The sequence below is a fragment of the Dipteris shenzhenensis genome, chromosome 11 (assembly GCF_047967505.1).
Source record: "Dipteris shenzhenensis isolate YYH24624 ecotype China chromosome 11, Dip_SZ_1.0, whole genome shotgun sequence".
Lineage (NCBI taxonomy): Eukaryota > Viridiplantae > Streptophyta > Polypodiopsida > Gleicheniales > Dipteridaceae > Dipteris > Dipteris shenzhenensis.
In genome coordinates, this window is record NC_141606.1 from 29856210 (window position 1) to 29873096 (window position 16887).

Consider the following 16887-nt stretch of genomic DNA (forward strand, 5'->3'; position numbering starts at 1 on the left):
GCAAACTTGAGACACAATGCAAACTGAATTTTGATCTATCACAATAAGAGCAGAAATGGTGCCAAATTCAATGACCAAAAACCATACTCCACAACAGATGAAAAGCCCAGCCCCAACATCATAAGAAATCTTCCAGACAATTCAACTAGCTACGTCGGTAAAAACCATTTAACGCTTTCTTTGCAAATGAATCTAGTTGCTTAGAACGTCACTAGTCCATTTTACAACATTGATAGATGATAGCTTTACTCAGCTTCACCAGCAACTACAGTAGAGATGTGCCACAAACGGCCCTACGACACTTAGTCCCTAGTGCAGTTAGCATCAACTTGCCTTGCAAGCATGTTTGAAGGATGCTTTCCTTGCAAAGCATGAGGCATTCAAGAACCTTAAAGATGAAATTGTCAACTTCATCTGCGCTTTCATTTTTCAAATATGAAGTGGTTGTTTCAATGTTCTTCTTAGATTAAGGAAAAAAAATGACATCAAGATGAGAAAAAGAAGCCATGCACAAGATTGGAGACCGTGACGAACTGACTTAATAGCTTGCAGTTTGTGAGACATTTCTACAAACAGCCATAGACTTCATGCCTCTTCATGTCTCCTCGTTAGCATAGGCCTTAAGCTTTAACACAACGTGATCAACCACCATTAATGTTGTACATGTGGAAGGTGCCACGGGTCACCACCTCATACAATCACATATTCTTACTGTTTAGCATGCAACCTTTTGAGATATGACCCATAAATGTTGCTTGAGAACAGCTCTCAATTGAGCTTATCATCTCCACTTAAACTTAATGAAAGGGTATTACACTTGGCATCACACACTATTTGCATAAGCTGAAATCTCAATGCACAAAAGCCATGTGACATGCAAAGTAAGGATTTGTCAAACAACATGCAAAGTAAGAATTTGTCAAATGACATCCAAAGTAAGAATCTGCCACCATCCATTCTCAAGGATTCCTATATGAACAATCATCCCAACGCAATCTACTGAAATCTCCAATGAAGCCTATGGAGGCTACATACCCTCAAAACTCAGTTTGATGTTCACTGCCATTGAAGCAAGCCATGTTCCTCCCAGAAGTACCCTCTTCTTCTGTGCCTTTGTGTAAGTCTGTAATCATGCTCCACTCTGCAACTTCAAGCTCCAATCTCTGACTGAGCTCCTCCATCTCCGCAGGTGGTGCTGAGCTGGCCCTCAGATCACAAGACTGAGCAACGCCTTCCAACCTCTAGCTCTGTGCTCCACTCTTCAATGTCTCTCACGAAGACTATCACACCTGGGTCTGTAAACTCACACCTGGGTCTGTAAACTCTCTCGATGGGACAAGGAAGTCTGTAAACTCTCTCGATGGGACAAGGAGACATCACTAAGAGAAGTTCCTGTCTTACCACATTGGCAGATGCCTTGTCTGTCTGGTCCTCCTCCACTAGATTAGCCTTCTTCTTTCTGCAACCTTTAGCAGAATGTCCACACATGTCACAATGAGCATGTCTTCTGCTTCTTTCTCTTCTTGTTTTCACCATCAGAAAAGTCCCCTCCATCATTCTTGGCATTCTTCTTTTTCGGCAGGTTCCCTGCCACTCCTCTGCTCTTCAACAGGATGCTGATCTGCAGTCTGCACTGGACTGAGGGGCTCAGTGACTGCACCTACAAGTGATTCTGCATAGAGCCCTTTCATAGGGCCCAATGCCCTGCTCTTTCACCCATCCAACGGTCAGATCCAGACAACCAGATTGCTCCGACCAGGCTGGCAGTCGCCTGTTTGGCCGCCCATTGCCGGCGCCTATACAAACCCCAACCTTGAAGGCCTGCTGCCCGCTGCCCTTCTCGCTACCCTTCCGCCTTGCCTCGCCCTCGCCCCTGCTCCGCCTAGCCTTCTCCTCCGCCCTGCCTTCTCCTCGCCGCCTTCGCCCCACCCTGCCTTCTCCCCGCTCCACCGTGATCCTTCGCTCCCCCTGCCACTTTCTGCTCCTCCGCCCCAGCTCTACCCTTCCTTCTTCCGCCTCCCAGCGTCCCTCCCTTCCGCCTTGCACCTCCTCCCGACCTCCTACCTCTCCCGCCAACATGCCCCCACATCATTCCGCCTCCCCCCTCCTTTCTCCTCCGCTTCTCCCACCTCTCCCGCCTTCCTTCCAGTCCTTCACTCCTTCCTCCTCCTCCTCTCCTTTCTCCCTCCTTCCTCTCCTCCCCTCTACCTTCCCTACCGCCCTCTCCACCTCTCTCCTCCACCTCTTCGCCTCGACGCCCTTCTTCCTCTCCCTCCTTTTTTCATTTGCCTCCCTACACTGGGAGCATTCGTGCTTGTTAAGGGGAAAGAAAATCTTGGTGGTGACCCTTGATTTGGCCAGAGGGGCTCTATGGCAGCACCCTCGACTCCCACAGCCGCTAAGGTTCTTCTTTCCCTAGCTGACAAGCAACAGGTACAGCAGGCAATTCAGTCCCTCCAAGACAAGGCGCTTGTGGGCAGAATTGTGGGCCCCATGCCTACACAAAGACAGCTGCGACAGTGGATCCAAGCAAGCTTGATATTAGAGGGCGACCACATCTAGGAGGTCACCATCTATGGAAGAGGCGTTTTCCTCATCCAGTTGAGCTCCCTCGACACTGCCTCAACACTCGTGGAGCAGAGCCCCATCCTCCTTGGCCCGCATCTAGTTTACCTCTTTCCTTGGTATCATGGGTTTACAGTGGAGGACATGGATACGACACACCATGTTCCACGTTTTCCGATTACGCTCTTCTTCCCAAGGCTCCCCAAGGAGTATCGAGCCATCCTCTCCTCCATTGTTCGGACATTTGGCACTGTGGTCGTCCCCACCAGAGTCAGCCGCCTCAGTTCTAGCAGATGATGGAGTGCCCAGGATCAGACTGTTGGTTGAGAGCCTAGAGTCCCACTCAGAGTTGATCCTCCTCGAGACCCTTGAAGGGGGCACAATTCGCCAACGTGTGGAGATTTCCGGGCTACCAGGCCAGTGTCTTCGGTGTAGACAAATAGGTCACCTCGCCAAAGATTGCCTCCGTGGCCTCCCCCAAGCGCCTGCGCTCCCTCCCCCGCAGAGTAGGCACAGCCAGCAGACCAGAGTCCCGCGCCCCCTCAAACAGGAGCAGCAGGAGTCTCAGACCCCCTAGGTGACCCCTTCAGAAGGGGACTGGACCCAGGTTAAAAAGAAAAAGAAACCAAGCAAACATGCTCGCAAGCGCCACAGACAGAGGGCCAAACGCATAGAGAGAGAGAGACAAGGTTGCCTGGAAGGCACCTAAGGAGGAGGAGCAACAGCAGCAGGAGCCCTTGAGTGGGGATCCACCTCCCTCAGCGGAAGGGGCCACCGCCCAGCCAGATGTTCCTCACGTGGCAGAGGTTCAGTGTCCGCATCCACCCTCGCATCAGAAGCAAGCCCCACCAGCTCTTGATGTGGCAATGGCAGATGATAGTAGACAGTGGTTGAGGAGGAGCGGATCCAAAGCCCCGACAAGCCTGATCAACAGGATTAGCCTATGATTGCCCCCTCCCCCCCCCCCCTCCTCCCCCTTTTCCCTCCACTCCCCCCCCCCGGGTTCCCCTGCCCCCTCCTCCCCCCCGCCCCCGCTCATGTGATCACTCTCACCACCCGCCCCCTTCCCTCCGTCCCCCCACCTCCTCCTACCCCCTTCCCTCCGCAGCAGGTTCCTCAACCTCCCCCCCCCCCTCCTAGGCTTCAACACCCCTCCCAACAAGCAAGGGTAAGATGATGTCCCCTTCTGTTCCCTCACCGCAGAATCAGGCCCACCCAGGGAGGGAGCCAGAGAGACGGGGCTCGTCCTCTAGGTAAGCCGCCCCCCACCTCTAGAGCCCGTGCACCCCTTATCACATGACTTCTGGAGGTTGGGGCCCTGTAACTACCGGGAGATCCCGGACTCCTATTCTTTACCGCTGGAGGCAACGCTTATGATCCTACATCCACGGAAGGGGGGTTTGATCAGCGCAGTGAACTCTCAGACACACCCCATTTGGAGTTTCCAGTTCGCCTCCACAAGGCTAGAGAAGTGGACCCAAGAGGTGTTTGATGCTATTATGAGAGACCAGATTGTACGCACGATGGACGAGTGGATGGGAGCACACGGACTGAATCTTTGGTATGCCCATGGTGCGGAGGTGAATTTCCAACTGAGCTTCACGCGAGAGGAGCCGATGTGTGGTTTGGCGGTAGGACTTATCGGATTGCCGCTTAAGGCAACTGTGGATCATGCATACTACTGGCCCCTCCAGAAGTGTGCGGAGCAGTTCAAGGTGGAAGTCTCCTTCATGATGAAGTGGGCGCGGAATATCGCATTGAGCCGATATCCACCCTGGTACATCATCGCACAGACGCGGACTATTCTCCCTCCAAACCCCCAACAAAGTCACTTAAGGCAGTCTTTCTGGAACAGGCATCCACTCACAGGAGAGCCTTGTTCTCTGCACCCCCGTCCTCATGAGCTGGACCATAGTGAGTTGGAACGTGCACGGGCTCCACGACCGTGCTCATAGTCAGCCAAAGTACCTGATACTCCGACAGGAGTTGCAAAGGGCCATGGTAGGGCAGACAGTGGACATTCTTTTGATCCAAGAGCATATGTTCTCAACATCACACATCAGACAGCGCCACCACCTCCTCCTAGGGAGAGGTCCAGAGGAGTGGTCCCCAGCAGTAGAACGGAGCAGAGGGGTCTACATCTCAGTCTCACAGACTTTGGCTCCAGAGGTCTACGATCAGGGCGAGCTTATCCTAGGACAGGCAATTTGGATGGGAGTCAGCAAGACGAGGGAGTCCAGGTTTGGGATCCTGAACGTGTATGCTCCAACGTGCGGACAGCACCGCCCAGCCTTTTGGAGGAGGCTGACAAAGAGTCTTCCGCATGTAGACTCCTGGATTGTTGGAGGAGACTTCAACAACCTAGAGTTTAGGGAAGACAACCAGGGCGGCGCCTCATTCTCTGAGATGCCAGCAGCAGAGCGTAGCACCTGGGAGCAATTCAATTTCATGATCAGTGGCAGAGACCCGTGGCAAGAGCCAGATTTCAGTAGGATACCTAGCAGTCTCCTATTCTCTTTCGGACAGAGGAAACACAATGGATTGCTTGAGGGACTGGGCACTACACAAAGGCGGCTCTATCAAGATTCTGGCAAGTACCACAATGTCAGACCACTCTCCCATAGTACTTCACTTAGAGCAGCCCCGCCGAGATCTCCCCCAAAAAGGGGTCTGCATTCCATAAGACCTTCTGCAGGACGAGGAGATCCAAAAAGTCATGGCAGGGATTTGAGAGCAGTCAGAGATGACACCGGGCGAGGGCTGGGCTTCGTGGGTGGCCGATGCGATCCAGAGGAGCAGTGAGGAGCTCCAGGCTCACGCCCTTAGGCGGAGGAGGATGCTTCAGGATCGTGAACGGGCTTTGAGGAGGGACCTCGCCTCCATAGAGCAGCTCAGGGAGCAGGACTCAGATTCGTAGTGGCTTAGGGACATGCTTGAGAGCGCTCGCCTTGAGCTTCAGGACACGGAGATTCGGCAGGCTGAGTTCTCTTATCACTCTTCTCGGGCCCAGTGGGTACAGCAGGGGGACAAGATAACGAAGCGGTTCTTTCACACCACTGGGCCCCGTTCGGCAGGCACACAGTTGCAGCATCTCCGAAATCCACAGCGCATCATGCACACTGACCGCATGAGATATTAGACCTGACCACAGGTTTTTACAGCTAGCTTTTTTAGACTGAGGATGACTCCAGCTGGTCTTGTAGCCCGAGAGAGAGTTTGGGATCACGTTCCAACAGTAGTCTCGCAAGATTTATGCAGCAGGCTAGAGGAGCCTTTCACGGATGAGGAGCTCTGGGAAGCCCTCAAGGCTCTCCCGACCCACAAGTGTCCTGGCGAGGATGGCTTGACTCCGGCCTTCTTCCGGAACTTCTGGGAGATCCAGGAACCTCGTACCAAAGCTCTTCTCTTCGACTCCTTGGTCCGCCGACAAGCCGATATGTATGGCAGCCCTTGTTGGGGGCCTGACATATCAGAGATAAAGTGGACACAGGTGGAGCGCCTGCAGATCCTCATGCTCTCACGGATGATCTAGGGGAAACCGTCTGTACCACATCACATCATTCAGGCCAAGTTTGGTGCTTCTCCACTCCAGCTAGATGCAGCCTTTCAGACCATCACATATCTACACCGGGTTAGATCATATGGGGACTGCACATCAGGGAGACAGAGGTTGCCATGGTTGGCTCTCGATTCTTCCATGAGGTTGGCAGCAGAGGGAGACGACCGATGCTGGTATGCACGGACTCACAGATGGTTTGTGAGACTAGGGTTCCACAACGATAGGATACCTCCTTTTCAGTACAGTTTAGAAGCCCCTCCAGTACTCCCACCCACCATCCCGATCGGGCGCCACACCAACCAGGTCATTCAAGAGGATCTCTTGCAGCTACACATCTTTAGGACCTGGTTGGAGCCGAGGGAGCTTCCAGTGAAGCTGAGTTTCTACAGAGATTACTGTCTTCATATTTCGGAGGAGGGATTCATCACACCACCGGGGTACACTGAGCCTCATATGCCTCACTCACTGTAAATCTCCATCGGACACTTTCGGGTATCATCACACCGCCTCCGCATATGCATATTGTGCGACTGTCATGAGGCTGAGTCGGAGGAGCATTTTATTTTCAGGTGCCCAGTGTACTACAAGATCCGAGGTCACTACCACTGCCTCTTCAGAGACGGCTCCGAGCTCCTTTCGAGATTCCTCGCCTACCCATATCAGAGATGCCTCGCGGCCTTCATTCACGAGGGGGTCCAACACAGAGAGTACTTACTCAGGTGACGGGGCTTGGCCACATCATCAGAGACCTCTCAGAGCAGGATCACAGAGTTCTTCCCATCGAGTGACATCGATCGTCTAGTCTCTAGCCGCAAACGTGACAGAGACCCCGACCTGACGATCGCAGCACGACACACGAGACATCGAGGGGACACAGATCACTCTTGGGGACCTCCCATCATTGTTTAGACCCAAGATACATCCCACGGGAGTCACGGTGGCTCTGGCCTTGCGTTGACCCTTGTCCAGGAGACCAAGACGCACGGCACCCCTTGAGGAGCGCCAACGTCCCATCACCGGCTATGCACCAGCCAGGGCGACATGACATACTAAGGATTCCGCTCCGCTCCGCTCCAGTCCTTTTCTTTTCATTGTTACATCCAGATCTATTTGATTATGTATGATCAGACTTAGGATTCAGAACGGGTGATGATGCTCGTTTCAGTAGCTCCACCTTTACTGTGATTTGTATCAGGTTTTCTTTCAGTCTCATAGACCCATCGGTCTTCCGAAGACACTAATAAAATTTGTTTCTTTCTTTCTCTGCAAGACGGCCTAGCCCGTATGAGTCCTGCCAATCTCTGCCACACTCTGTAGAGGCTTCGCATCAACAGAGATCCCCTCCCTATCAATGGAGCCTCGGAGAAGATCCACATGTAGGACTGCTACCACTGCCCTCCAGTGCGAGGTGTGTTCCCAAGAAGCCCCTGTTGGAGTAGGAGCTTCTAGGGTTCCACACCTGGAGTAAGGCCTCTCACAACCAGCTTGCCCAAGAGGGCTCTGCTCTGCATCTCGGGGTCAATAATGCCAAGTCCCTCCTGCGTCTGTGGCAAGATCATTGTCTGCCAAACCACCCTGGCTCTAGTGTTGCGCGTGCCATCCGATCCATACTAGAGGAAGTTTCGTACTAGGCGCCGTAGCTGCCCCATGCAGCCCCAATGAAAATACCAACATGAGGCGATGTACCATGCTGTAACTAAGAGTACCCGGTTCACCACTAGTGCACGACCCGCAAGCAAGAGTTTGGCAGAGCTCCCGTATAAGAGCTTCCGCCTAACCTCTCTAGGACCAGGCTGAACTGATGCTCTACCAAAATGTCAATGCCTACCTGGCAGCCCAAATAACGTGCCGTCTCTCCTCGCGGGATCCAACAAAAGCCAAAATCAGCTTCCCAATCTCGAACCCCCTGGGTGTCCTCCGAGCCTATGAAGAAACCAACAGATTTGGTCCAATTTATGCGAGCTCTGGAAGCCTCGCAATAAATGGCTAAGGCCCTTTGACCCTCTCCAGGCTGGCAGCAGAGCCATCCACATATAGCGCTGTGTCATCTGCGAACTCAGAGTCAAGGAGCTCCTTCTCCTGTCTCATCGGAAGCCGCATCCCTGTGATACCAAGAGTCTAAGATTGCAGGAAGTAACCTAAGGCCTCTGCCACACGAAAAGGAAAAGATAAGGAGCTAGCGGGCAGCCCTGCCTCATTGAGCAGGAGAGAGGGAAGGCCTCGCCTGTGTGGCCCCCAATAATCATCTGGTTGGAGCTGGAGCTGCCCTTGCCCGCATGGAGAGCTGATACCCCTGTGATCCATCTCTCTGACAAATCGAAGCTCTGCATGGTTCCCTCTAAGACCCTGTCATATGCCTTCTTGAAATCGAGAAGACCAGTGAGCAGTTGCTGATCCTCCCTGGGCCAGACCACTGCCTCCCAGAATGTGAAGATGTTATCTAGGATGCTACGCTCCTGGACAAAACCGGTCTGCATCTCATGAATGATATCTGGGAGGTGGGGTCTCAAATGTAGACTCAAGACCTTAGCCAAGATCTTGTAAGCGGTGTCTTGAAGGGTAATCGGCCTCCACTGCCGAATATCTCACCCGTCGGTGGAGCTGCCCCTGCCCGCATGGAGAGTTGATAAGCGATGGAGCTGCCCTTGCCCGCATTGAGAGCTGATACCCCTCTGATCCATCTCTCTGACAAATCGAACCTCTGCATGGTCCCCTCCAAGACCTGTCATATGCCTTCTCGAAATCAAGAAGAACAGCGAGCAGTTGCTTCTCCTCCCTGGCCTAGACCACTGCCTCCTAGAATGTGAAGATGTTATCTAGGATGCTATGCTCCTGGACAAAACCGGTCTGCGTCTCATGAATGATATCTGGGAGGTGGGGTCTCAAATGTAGACTCAAGACCTTAGCCAAGATCTTTCAAGCGGTGTCCAAAAGGGTAATCGGCCTCCACTGCTGAATGTCTCACCCGTCGCCCCCCGTCGGAAGCAGGCATATCTAGCCTCTGCTCAAGGAGTGTGGGAGTGATCTTGAGTTCAGGTTCAATCAGGTGCGTTTAAAGTTCGTGGTCCAGGTTATCTGAAGATGTTCATTTGTTGCAAACCTTGCCAAAGGAAGGACAGGTTGAAAAAGACCCTCAGAGCATGGTGCCTAGAAGACTCCAGGTTGTTCACTCATTATGAGGGGGACAACTGGAAGATCGTGACGGCTGGATTGCTCGAGTTCAAAGGCAGGAACGTGACTGAAGATGGTGGTGCCAGGAGGTGCTACAAAAGATGGACCTGTGTACCCGGATGGTGTGCGGAAGCGGAACTAGACCTGGTGGAGCAGGAGCCATTGGATGAAAAGCCAGGAAAAGATTTCGACATCGAAAAGTTCCAGAGGACTATGACCAGAGAGTTACTAGAGCATCTTCATCGACGTGTTGGCATTGGGCCTGGATGTTTCGGTGAGAGGGGGTGTTGGAATGGTCACCTCCCCATCTGTAAGCCCCCATATGAGGAGAGCATGGGGGAGGTAGACCTGGAGATAATGGGCCTGCCACATGGGCAGCACATGAGCTGTTATGTGGACAGCACAACAGACCTTGTGCAGGAGAGATGGCAGTGGCATGAAGCCCTGGATCTGACCTGGCAAGACGGAATTGCAGAGCAGGCGTACAGACTGCAGCAGGCCCTATGAAGGGCACGATGACATCAGCAGGGTGTACAGAACTATACGGCGCTGGAGAAGGGCCTGGCAGAGGTGCAACATGGCGGGGGTTACCAGCAGCCTGGTCGGCCAGGTATAGGGATGATAGGGCTGGTTCCAGCCAGCCTACCATGCCTAGAAAATGGCAGGGCAGAAGGGGGCTGGAACCTGCATATATAAGAGGGCATCAGCCCTTGAAGTGAGGGCCAAAAGCCCTAGTTTTGTGGGCCAGGGGCCCTGGTTATGACAGCCCTTTTAGGGTAGTTTTGCAGCAGCCTGGTCGGCCTGTTTGGGTCGGCCAGATTGAGGCTGCTGGTCGGTTTCTACAAGGGGCCCTTGAGGGCTATAAAAGGAGAGGCCTCAGGCCTCATTTGATATCCAGCCAAGCAGCTTTGGGAGGTGCAGAAAGGAGCAGCACATCCACCATCCTTGGGCCTCTACACAGGAAGTGAAGGAGAGAGGTGTGTTGCTGCAGACTTAGCTCCAGGGAGAGGCTGAACCTAGACTGTCTTCTAGGGCAGAAGGTTGCTGAGATCATCATCTTCTGGAGCAGCCATTCACAAGCAGTTTGGAGCAGTGGAGCAGCTATCTTGGAGCCTACATTCAGAAGGACCAAGGGGACCTGTGTGCTGCAGACAAAGCTTGGCAGGGGCTGCCACCTAGGCTGATTCACATGCAGTAAGGTGGAGAAAAACACACTAGACAGAGAGTCTAAAAACGCTCGAGGTGGAGCACGCGAGCTCAGAGATCTAGAAATGCTTGACATCTAGTAGGAGAACCTTTTGGTATTGTATCCTGTCCTACTTTGTGGACGGACAGAAATATAAAGAGTTGCTTCTATATTTGTTTCTGAGCATTCTCTATTTACTGGCTTGCACATCTTTGAACATTAAGTTAAGAAGTATGTGATTCCACACCCCACACCACACTATGTGAGCTCCTGGGCAATACTATCAGTCTTCCGCTGTGTGTACCCTCTGTTGGGTAATTTCTAAAAGAGAGGCTGTGGACACTGGTGCTCTGGGAGTCTATGGCATCGGCTCCGGCTGCGGTGGGGGGTTTTGTGGTGGACGAGGAGTCTCTCCTCCGAAAGGGCCTGAGGGATGCCCTAAGGTCGCTGTCTCCCTCTCCAGATCACGTGATACCTGTGGGCCTCAAATCAGATCCCCCTGTGACTGTGTAGCTGTCTGTGCTCGCCTCTTACGGTTGGCACGATATCGTTGATTCATTTTGTCCCACTTGCTCCTCTTCTTTGCCCCCACCTTAGTCCATCTACCCTCCAAAGGTTCTACCCAGGGGGTTTGCGACTCTGGCTGTTGTCTCTGAGACTCCTGTTGCGTCCGCCTAGGTGGCCTCCAAGTCCCCTCCCCTCTCATGTCGCTATGCTGTCCCTGTGCCTCCTAGGGGGAGGGATGAGTCCAGTGCTGGCCATGTGTGCAATCACGAGCTAGGTGCCCCATCTGTCTACACCTCAAACACTAGCCAGGCGCTGACGAAGAGTACACCCCTCCAAAGTCTCCAAGAGAATCACGTCTAGGACGGTATCTGGGCTCCCTACCACGAGTCTAAGTCGAGGAACCCCATCATCTGTCACCACTGCCGCCTCCGACTCTGCTGGGTACTCCAAAACTGTGCCAAACGCTCATCCAATGGAAGAAAGGATGGACCTATATTCCCTCGGAAGTCTCGGGAAGCGAAGCGTCACTGGGAAGCGAGGAACATGGTGAGTCGAGTCCATGTCCTGCACCGTGAAGCCATGATACCAAGGGATGAGGTAAACCAAATGGGGTCCCAGGAGGATAGGGCTACACTCCACGAGAGTCAGAGCGGGATCCGAGGAGCCTAGCTGGTGGAGGAAAACACCGCGTCCGTAGATACTGACCTCCTGAATGTGGTCACTGTCTAGTGCCGGGCTGGCTTGGATCCAATCCCAAATCTACCTCCTCGAGGGAGTGAGGCCTACTATCTTGCCTATAACAGCCCGATTCTGTAAGAGATTCACTGCCTGCTGTAGGTTGCTTATCCGCTGGTGACAAAAGAACTTTGACAGCTGGGGGAGTCGAGGGTGCTGCCATAGAGCCCCTCAAAGGTCACCACCAAGGGCCCAGTCACTAGCCTTAAGCAATAAACTGCACCACCCGCAAAAGAAGGAGAAGAAGAAAGAAGCAAAAGGTGCCCGTGAGAGGAAGGCCACCCAGAAACCGGTTCAGCCACGAAGTAAAACGACCCCGAAGCTCTTCCACAAGCAAGCTCTCGCACTTAAAGAGAATAGTGAACTGCACAAGGGAGCTGCCACGAGGAAGAGCAAGCCACAAAAGCTTTGAAGCTTTCCACTAGCTCGGGAATAGCTTCAACTCTTCTTCTTGAGGGGGCTGGTGGTCAAGCTATTGAATAATGCAGGAAAATGGACGTGCAATGCCAGCCCCTAGACCATGAGCTGCCTACACGAGCAGCAAGGTGCCTCCTTTGGTCGATGAAGATGAATGTGGCTTGGAATCAAAGTGCACCAAAGGGAGGACGGGATGCCCCACAGCGGGCTGTGGGTGTGCTGTCTGCTCGAGCTGAATGGCGAACCAAGATAAAGGCTTTTCACGTCGAACCAAATGGCGAGGGTAGAGCGTGCTGAACACAGTGAGCCGGGCTGCAGCAGCAGAGCTGCTTCTGGCAATGGCAGGTGCCCGTAGGAGGGCCCTCTTGCACGGGAGCAGTGCCTAGCTGCTAGGAGGGGGTCGCGGACTGGCTCGAGCCCTGAGGCACAGATTGTACGGCGACCACAGCCCGTACGGAGGGCTCTGGTGGCTAGAAGCGATAGGAGGCAGTCGCAGGATCAGTGCGGCCCCGTCCTGGAGCCCTTGACATTCGCGCGGCTGAGGAGCAGGCTGAACGGGCGTGGAAGGAGAGCAGAGCCGCGCGGGGGGGGGGCGCAGCTCGCAGGTAGAGCAGATTGCTTAGAGATCAAACTTTGACGTGCAAAATGCTGGAATACATCCAGTCTATTATCTCTATAACCATTGTGTATTGATGACTTTTATACTCTAGTCTATAAATTTTTCAACCGCCAAAATTTGAAGCTTTTCAGGGGAGAGCTATTCTGCAGCTTGTTTATTGCAATCTTCTGGCAAAAAAAAGCCAGTCCCGAGGGTTTTCAACAAAATCTGGACCCTAATTGTAGGATAGATTGGTCACATTGACTACTGCAAGGTTTTCAAATTCCATTCCTTGTTTTCAGCACCGAACAAACCCGAATAAATATTTAGCACACATGATCTAGTTCGACCTCTGCCAGATTTTTTGACTGGACCACAATCTCTAATACAAAATAAACAAAAGCATCACACACAGAAAAATCCATGTCCTCCTCAGATGAGATGACATTTGGTGGGATTACTTTTCCTCACATTAAATAGTCTTCAGTTGCATTCATCGATACTTCAAACATATGAAGACAAGTAACATGCACAGGTGCCCAGATCACACGCATACAAAGCAACAAAATATGGTCTACCCTTAGCTTTATCCATCAAGCCGTAGAAATCTTTAAATGACTATAACCTATAACAACTACATGGGACTAACATTTTGAAATTAACCCAAAGATGTCCAGGAAGACTGCTCTCTTTCAAGTTCAAATTCAAAATCTTCTTTGCTAAATTACATGCAAGCACGCTTTAGCTCAAAAGTTGAAAATTACCTTCTGACTTCTCCGTTCCTGGTAATTGCAAGGCAGTGACTATCACCACAAGCAATCTGCTTGATTTCAATGCCTTGAAGACCCTTTATAGGGTGAGGGATGAAAAGGTCACTTGAGTGTCCATGCCCCAGACGTCCAAAATCTCCCCTGCAACAATCTCATTAAAAATTGGCATGCATGAATGAACCATAGACTTTGACAGTCTGACTAAAACCAATGTAGTATGAGAAATCGGGACCTGGAATCAGACAAACTTACTGCATGCAACTTCAAGTCATAATCAAAAAAAGGCACAAACTATTGTTCTGAAAAAACCCACTTTCAAGATACAGCAAACAAAAGCTCTACAATAGCGCAAGTCTGCAAGATGGAAGGAGCTTTCCAAAAGCTTGCAAGGCAGCTATGACAAAGTACTGACTTTGAAGAATGGTTGAACAAATGTTGAATACAGAAAATAAGTTACATCCATGGAAGGTGGCCTAAGTATCAAAGCTCGTCACTTGCAGCCAAAAATGTCAAGACTGCAAAAAGCATGCCCGAAATGCATGCAACTAATTTTCAGCTCTCATTTGCATGGACAACAAATATCAATAGATTGGTTTAAAATTCAAAAGAGCACTTTCTTTCCTTCTAAACAAGCTACTTGTGAAGCTTCAATTCCAAACATTCACGCAGACGTATAAACAGAATATTCTGGTAGGATATTAAACCCCGATAGACTGGCCAAGGTAACTAAGATTGAACTCTCTTGCAAAATGCATGTAAAAAACTTGCAGCACCAAGGCAATAGAAGACAGATATCGTGACCCAATTACTAAGCAAAAAGTTTACCAAGTTGCAAACATGTTGAATTACCCATCCAACATGCCTATTGCTATGCGCTATAGCAACACATCAGACATGAAGGTCAAAACCTCGCAAATTTTGCTTCAGTAGCAAACAGAGATGAAATTAAAGACACATAAATTGTACATACCAACCCCAACTGTAAACTGTTAATCTCGTATCTGATCGAGCTGTTGTGTGATCAGCCCCACATGTTATAGAGGATATCTCGCAATCGTCAAGAGAGCTAATGACGGTAGGAATGTGTCTTTCATCAGCATCTCCGTGACCTAGCTGTCCATCTTCCCCTCTACCCCAAGAGCAAACGATGTCTCCAGCTGCTCATACAAATTGGCTCAAGTTACGTCAGTTCTCTATACCATCATATTACAAAGAATTCGAGAGGGACAAGAATCAACAGACAGTTGGCATATGTCCCATATAAAAACAAAGCTCTAGAAAAAAAACAGAGAGAGAGAAATCCTACCAATAACGGCAAACCAAGACTCGATTGACTTCACACTTTTTGACACAATTGACTTGCACAATTGCGTTTCACGTTTCACAATCGATGTTCAAAAACCCATCATCATGGGGCACAAAGAAGTGGCGCATATAGGTCAGGTTTGGCAATGTTTACTCAGAGGATGCTACGATAAAACATTGTCCAGCAATAAATCTGGTGGTGTACGCACTGAGCTTTAGTTTGATTATACGAATATAATGCGTGGAGGTTGATTCTTAGTTGCGGTCTTGCGACGCGCTTTTAACCTGTGCTGTCAATGCATATACTAAGAAGAAACCGAGCTGAGAACCTAACCAAATGCACAGAAGTCACAAATAGAACAAGAGGCATTTACCGCAGAGACGTCTAAGATGCATCAAGCGAATAAAGTACGGGACCAAGGAAACGGATTCGCATAGTAGTTAACTTACAAAGAAGAGCAACCGTGTGACTAGCGCCTGCTGAAACGAGTTGCACTCTACAAGGAGTTCTCTCGCTGATCCTCGACGTGGCCTCATCCATCGTGCGTTAATGAACCTTTCCCAGAGAACTCGACTCCAAACACATCCTGTGCATTCTTACAGAAGCCTTGGGGAGAAAGCTCATCTCAATTCTCTTGAGAATGCAGAAAATAATTTGGGTCTTGTACTTGAAAATTCCTTCGCAGCCCCGCGATGCGCGCTTATTTCGACATTCGGCGCTATGTGTATCGCGTCATCTTTACTGGTTTACTCTAAATATATGATTGGAAGAAGCAAACTGATGGACTGAGACTTGGGCGTAGCAAGGGGGACCCAAATTGAAGGAAGGACTAGCGGAGAGGAATAATTGTTGGGTGGCTGAGGGGAGAGTGGTGAAACTGAGGCCTCGTGATCAGGGCAGGCTGTGCAGTGCTGTTGAAGGAGGAGTAGGGGACTTTCTGAGGGGCTCCCGAGTCCGAGGGAAAGGACTAGCGAGCCAACCTCTCGGGCCCATCTAGGGGCGAGGCAGTACGAACTCCTCTGGCAGCGGACCTGCTTCGAGAACAAGGAGTTATGGTGCATGTAGAGCCTGACAGGCAGAGGAAGGTCGCTGCTTCTTCTACAGAGCGACCTTTTTATGAGGAGATAGAAGTGGAATGGCCTGAAGAATCAAGCTGAGATTTTTACGTCGATGCGTGGTTTTAAGGAGGGGGGGAGATTGGAACGGTGCTGTCAAGGCAGAGCTTTTTCCCAGGACTCTGGAGCAGCATCGTCGCATCTCTCATCTCTCACAGAATTCTGAAGTCTGATGAGCTGCAGCATCGTTGCAAAATCAGAACAGGCGGAGATAGCATCACCATTGTCCCTCCCAAACTCTCACACAGAGCTCCTCCGCCATAGCCAGCTTCACAGTGCACTCTGCACTCCTCGCTCCATCACTCTCACCCACCTGCCCCCTCTCTCCTGACTACTTGCCTCGTGAATTCCCTACCTCGAACAGTTTGAACACGAATCGTCCCTCCCAGATGACAGTGCCATTCACCATTTACTGATCCCACAGGCCCACATTGTGCTGGAAGCGCATCGTGTCAAACCAAGCCGTGCTGATGCAACAATTCCACGCAGTATTGATGTAAGACTGACAGTGCTTAATTCTAGAGCATTTCCTCGGAGACCCAGAAGTTGTACAGTGTGATTGACAGCTTAATTCAACAATGTTTCCTCGTCGAGCCAGAAGTGTGTTGACAACTAAATTCAACATCGAACCAGAATTGTGAATTTTGTGATTGACAGATTAATTCTACACAGCTTAATTCTACAGTGTTTCGTCCAAGAGCCAGAAGTTCTGCCGTGTGATTAACAGCTTAATTCTAAATTGTTTCCTCAAGATGTGAGTTTGCAGCTTAATTCTAACATCACAGTTGAGATTTCTCCCGAGATGTGACTTGCAGATTTTTCTTTTGAATTTCTCTCTCTTCCTAAAAGCCGACTCTAAATTCTCAAATTCTAGAATCTCGCTGTCCTCTAGACCAAACTTTCCATGGAAGGTGACACGCAGCTTTCTTGTACTTTGAACTTTTTGCCTCTCTCTCAA

The 16887-nt window shown here is 50.8% G+C and overlaps 1 protein-coding gene across 3 annotated transcripts in view; it reads right to left on the reverse strand.

Annotated features, from left to right (window-relative positions):
- Positions 1–16419, reverse strand: part of LOC147896880 (ultraviolet-B receptor UVR8-like) — a 95200-nt gene extending 78781 nt beyond the window's left edge. For 2 of the 3 annotated variants that reach the window (XM_087381341.1, XM_087381340.1), the window contains exons 1-3: positions 15264–16419; positions 14479–14665; positions 13503–13649 (exon numbers count right to left, since the gene is read on the reverse strand). In XM_087381341.1, coding sequence (XP_087237467.1) covers positions 13503–13649; positions 14479–14665; positions 15264–15354 — 425 coding nt within the window. In that variant the 5' untranslated portion in view covers positions 15355–16419. The remainder of the gene's footprint in view (positions 1–13502; positions 13650–14478; positions 14666–15263) is intronic. The other variant, XM_087381339.1, reaches the window with a different exon arrangement.
- Between the last annotated feature and the right edge of the window lie 468 nt (positions 16420–16887).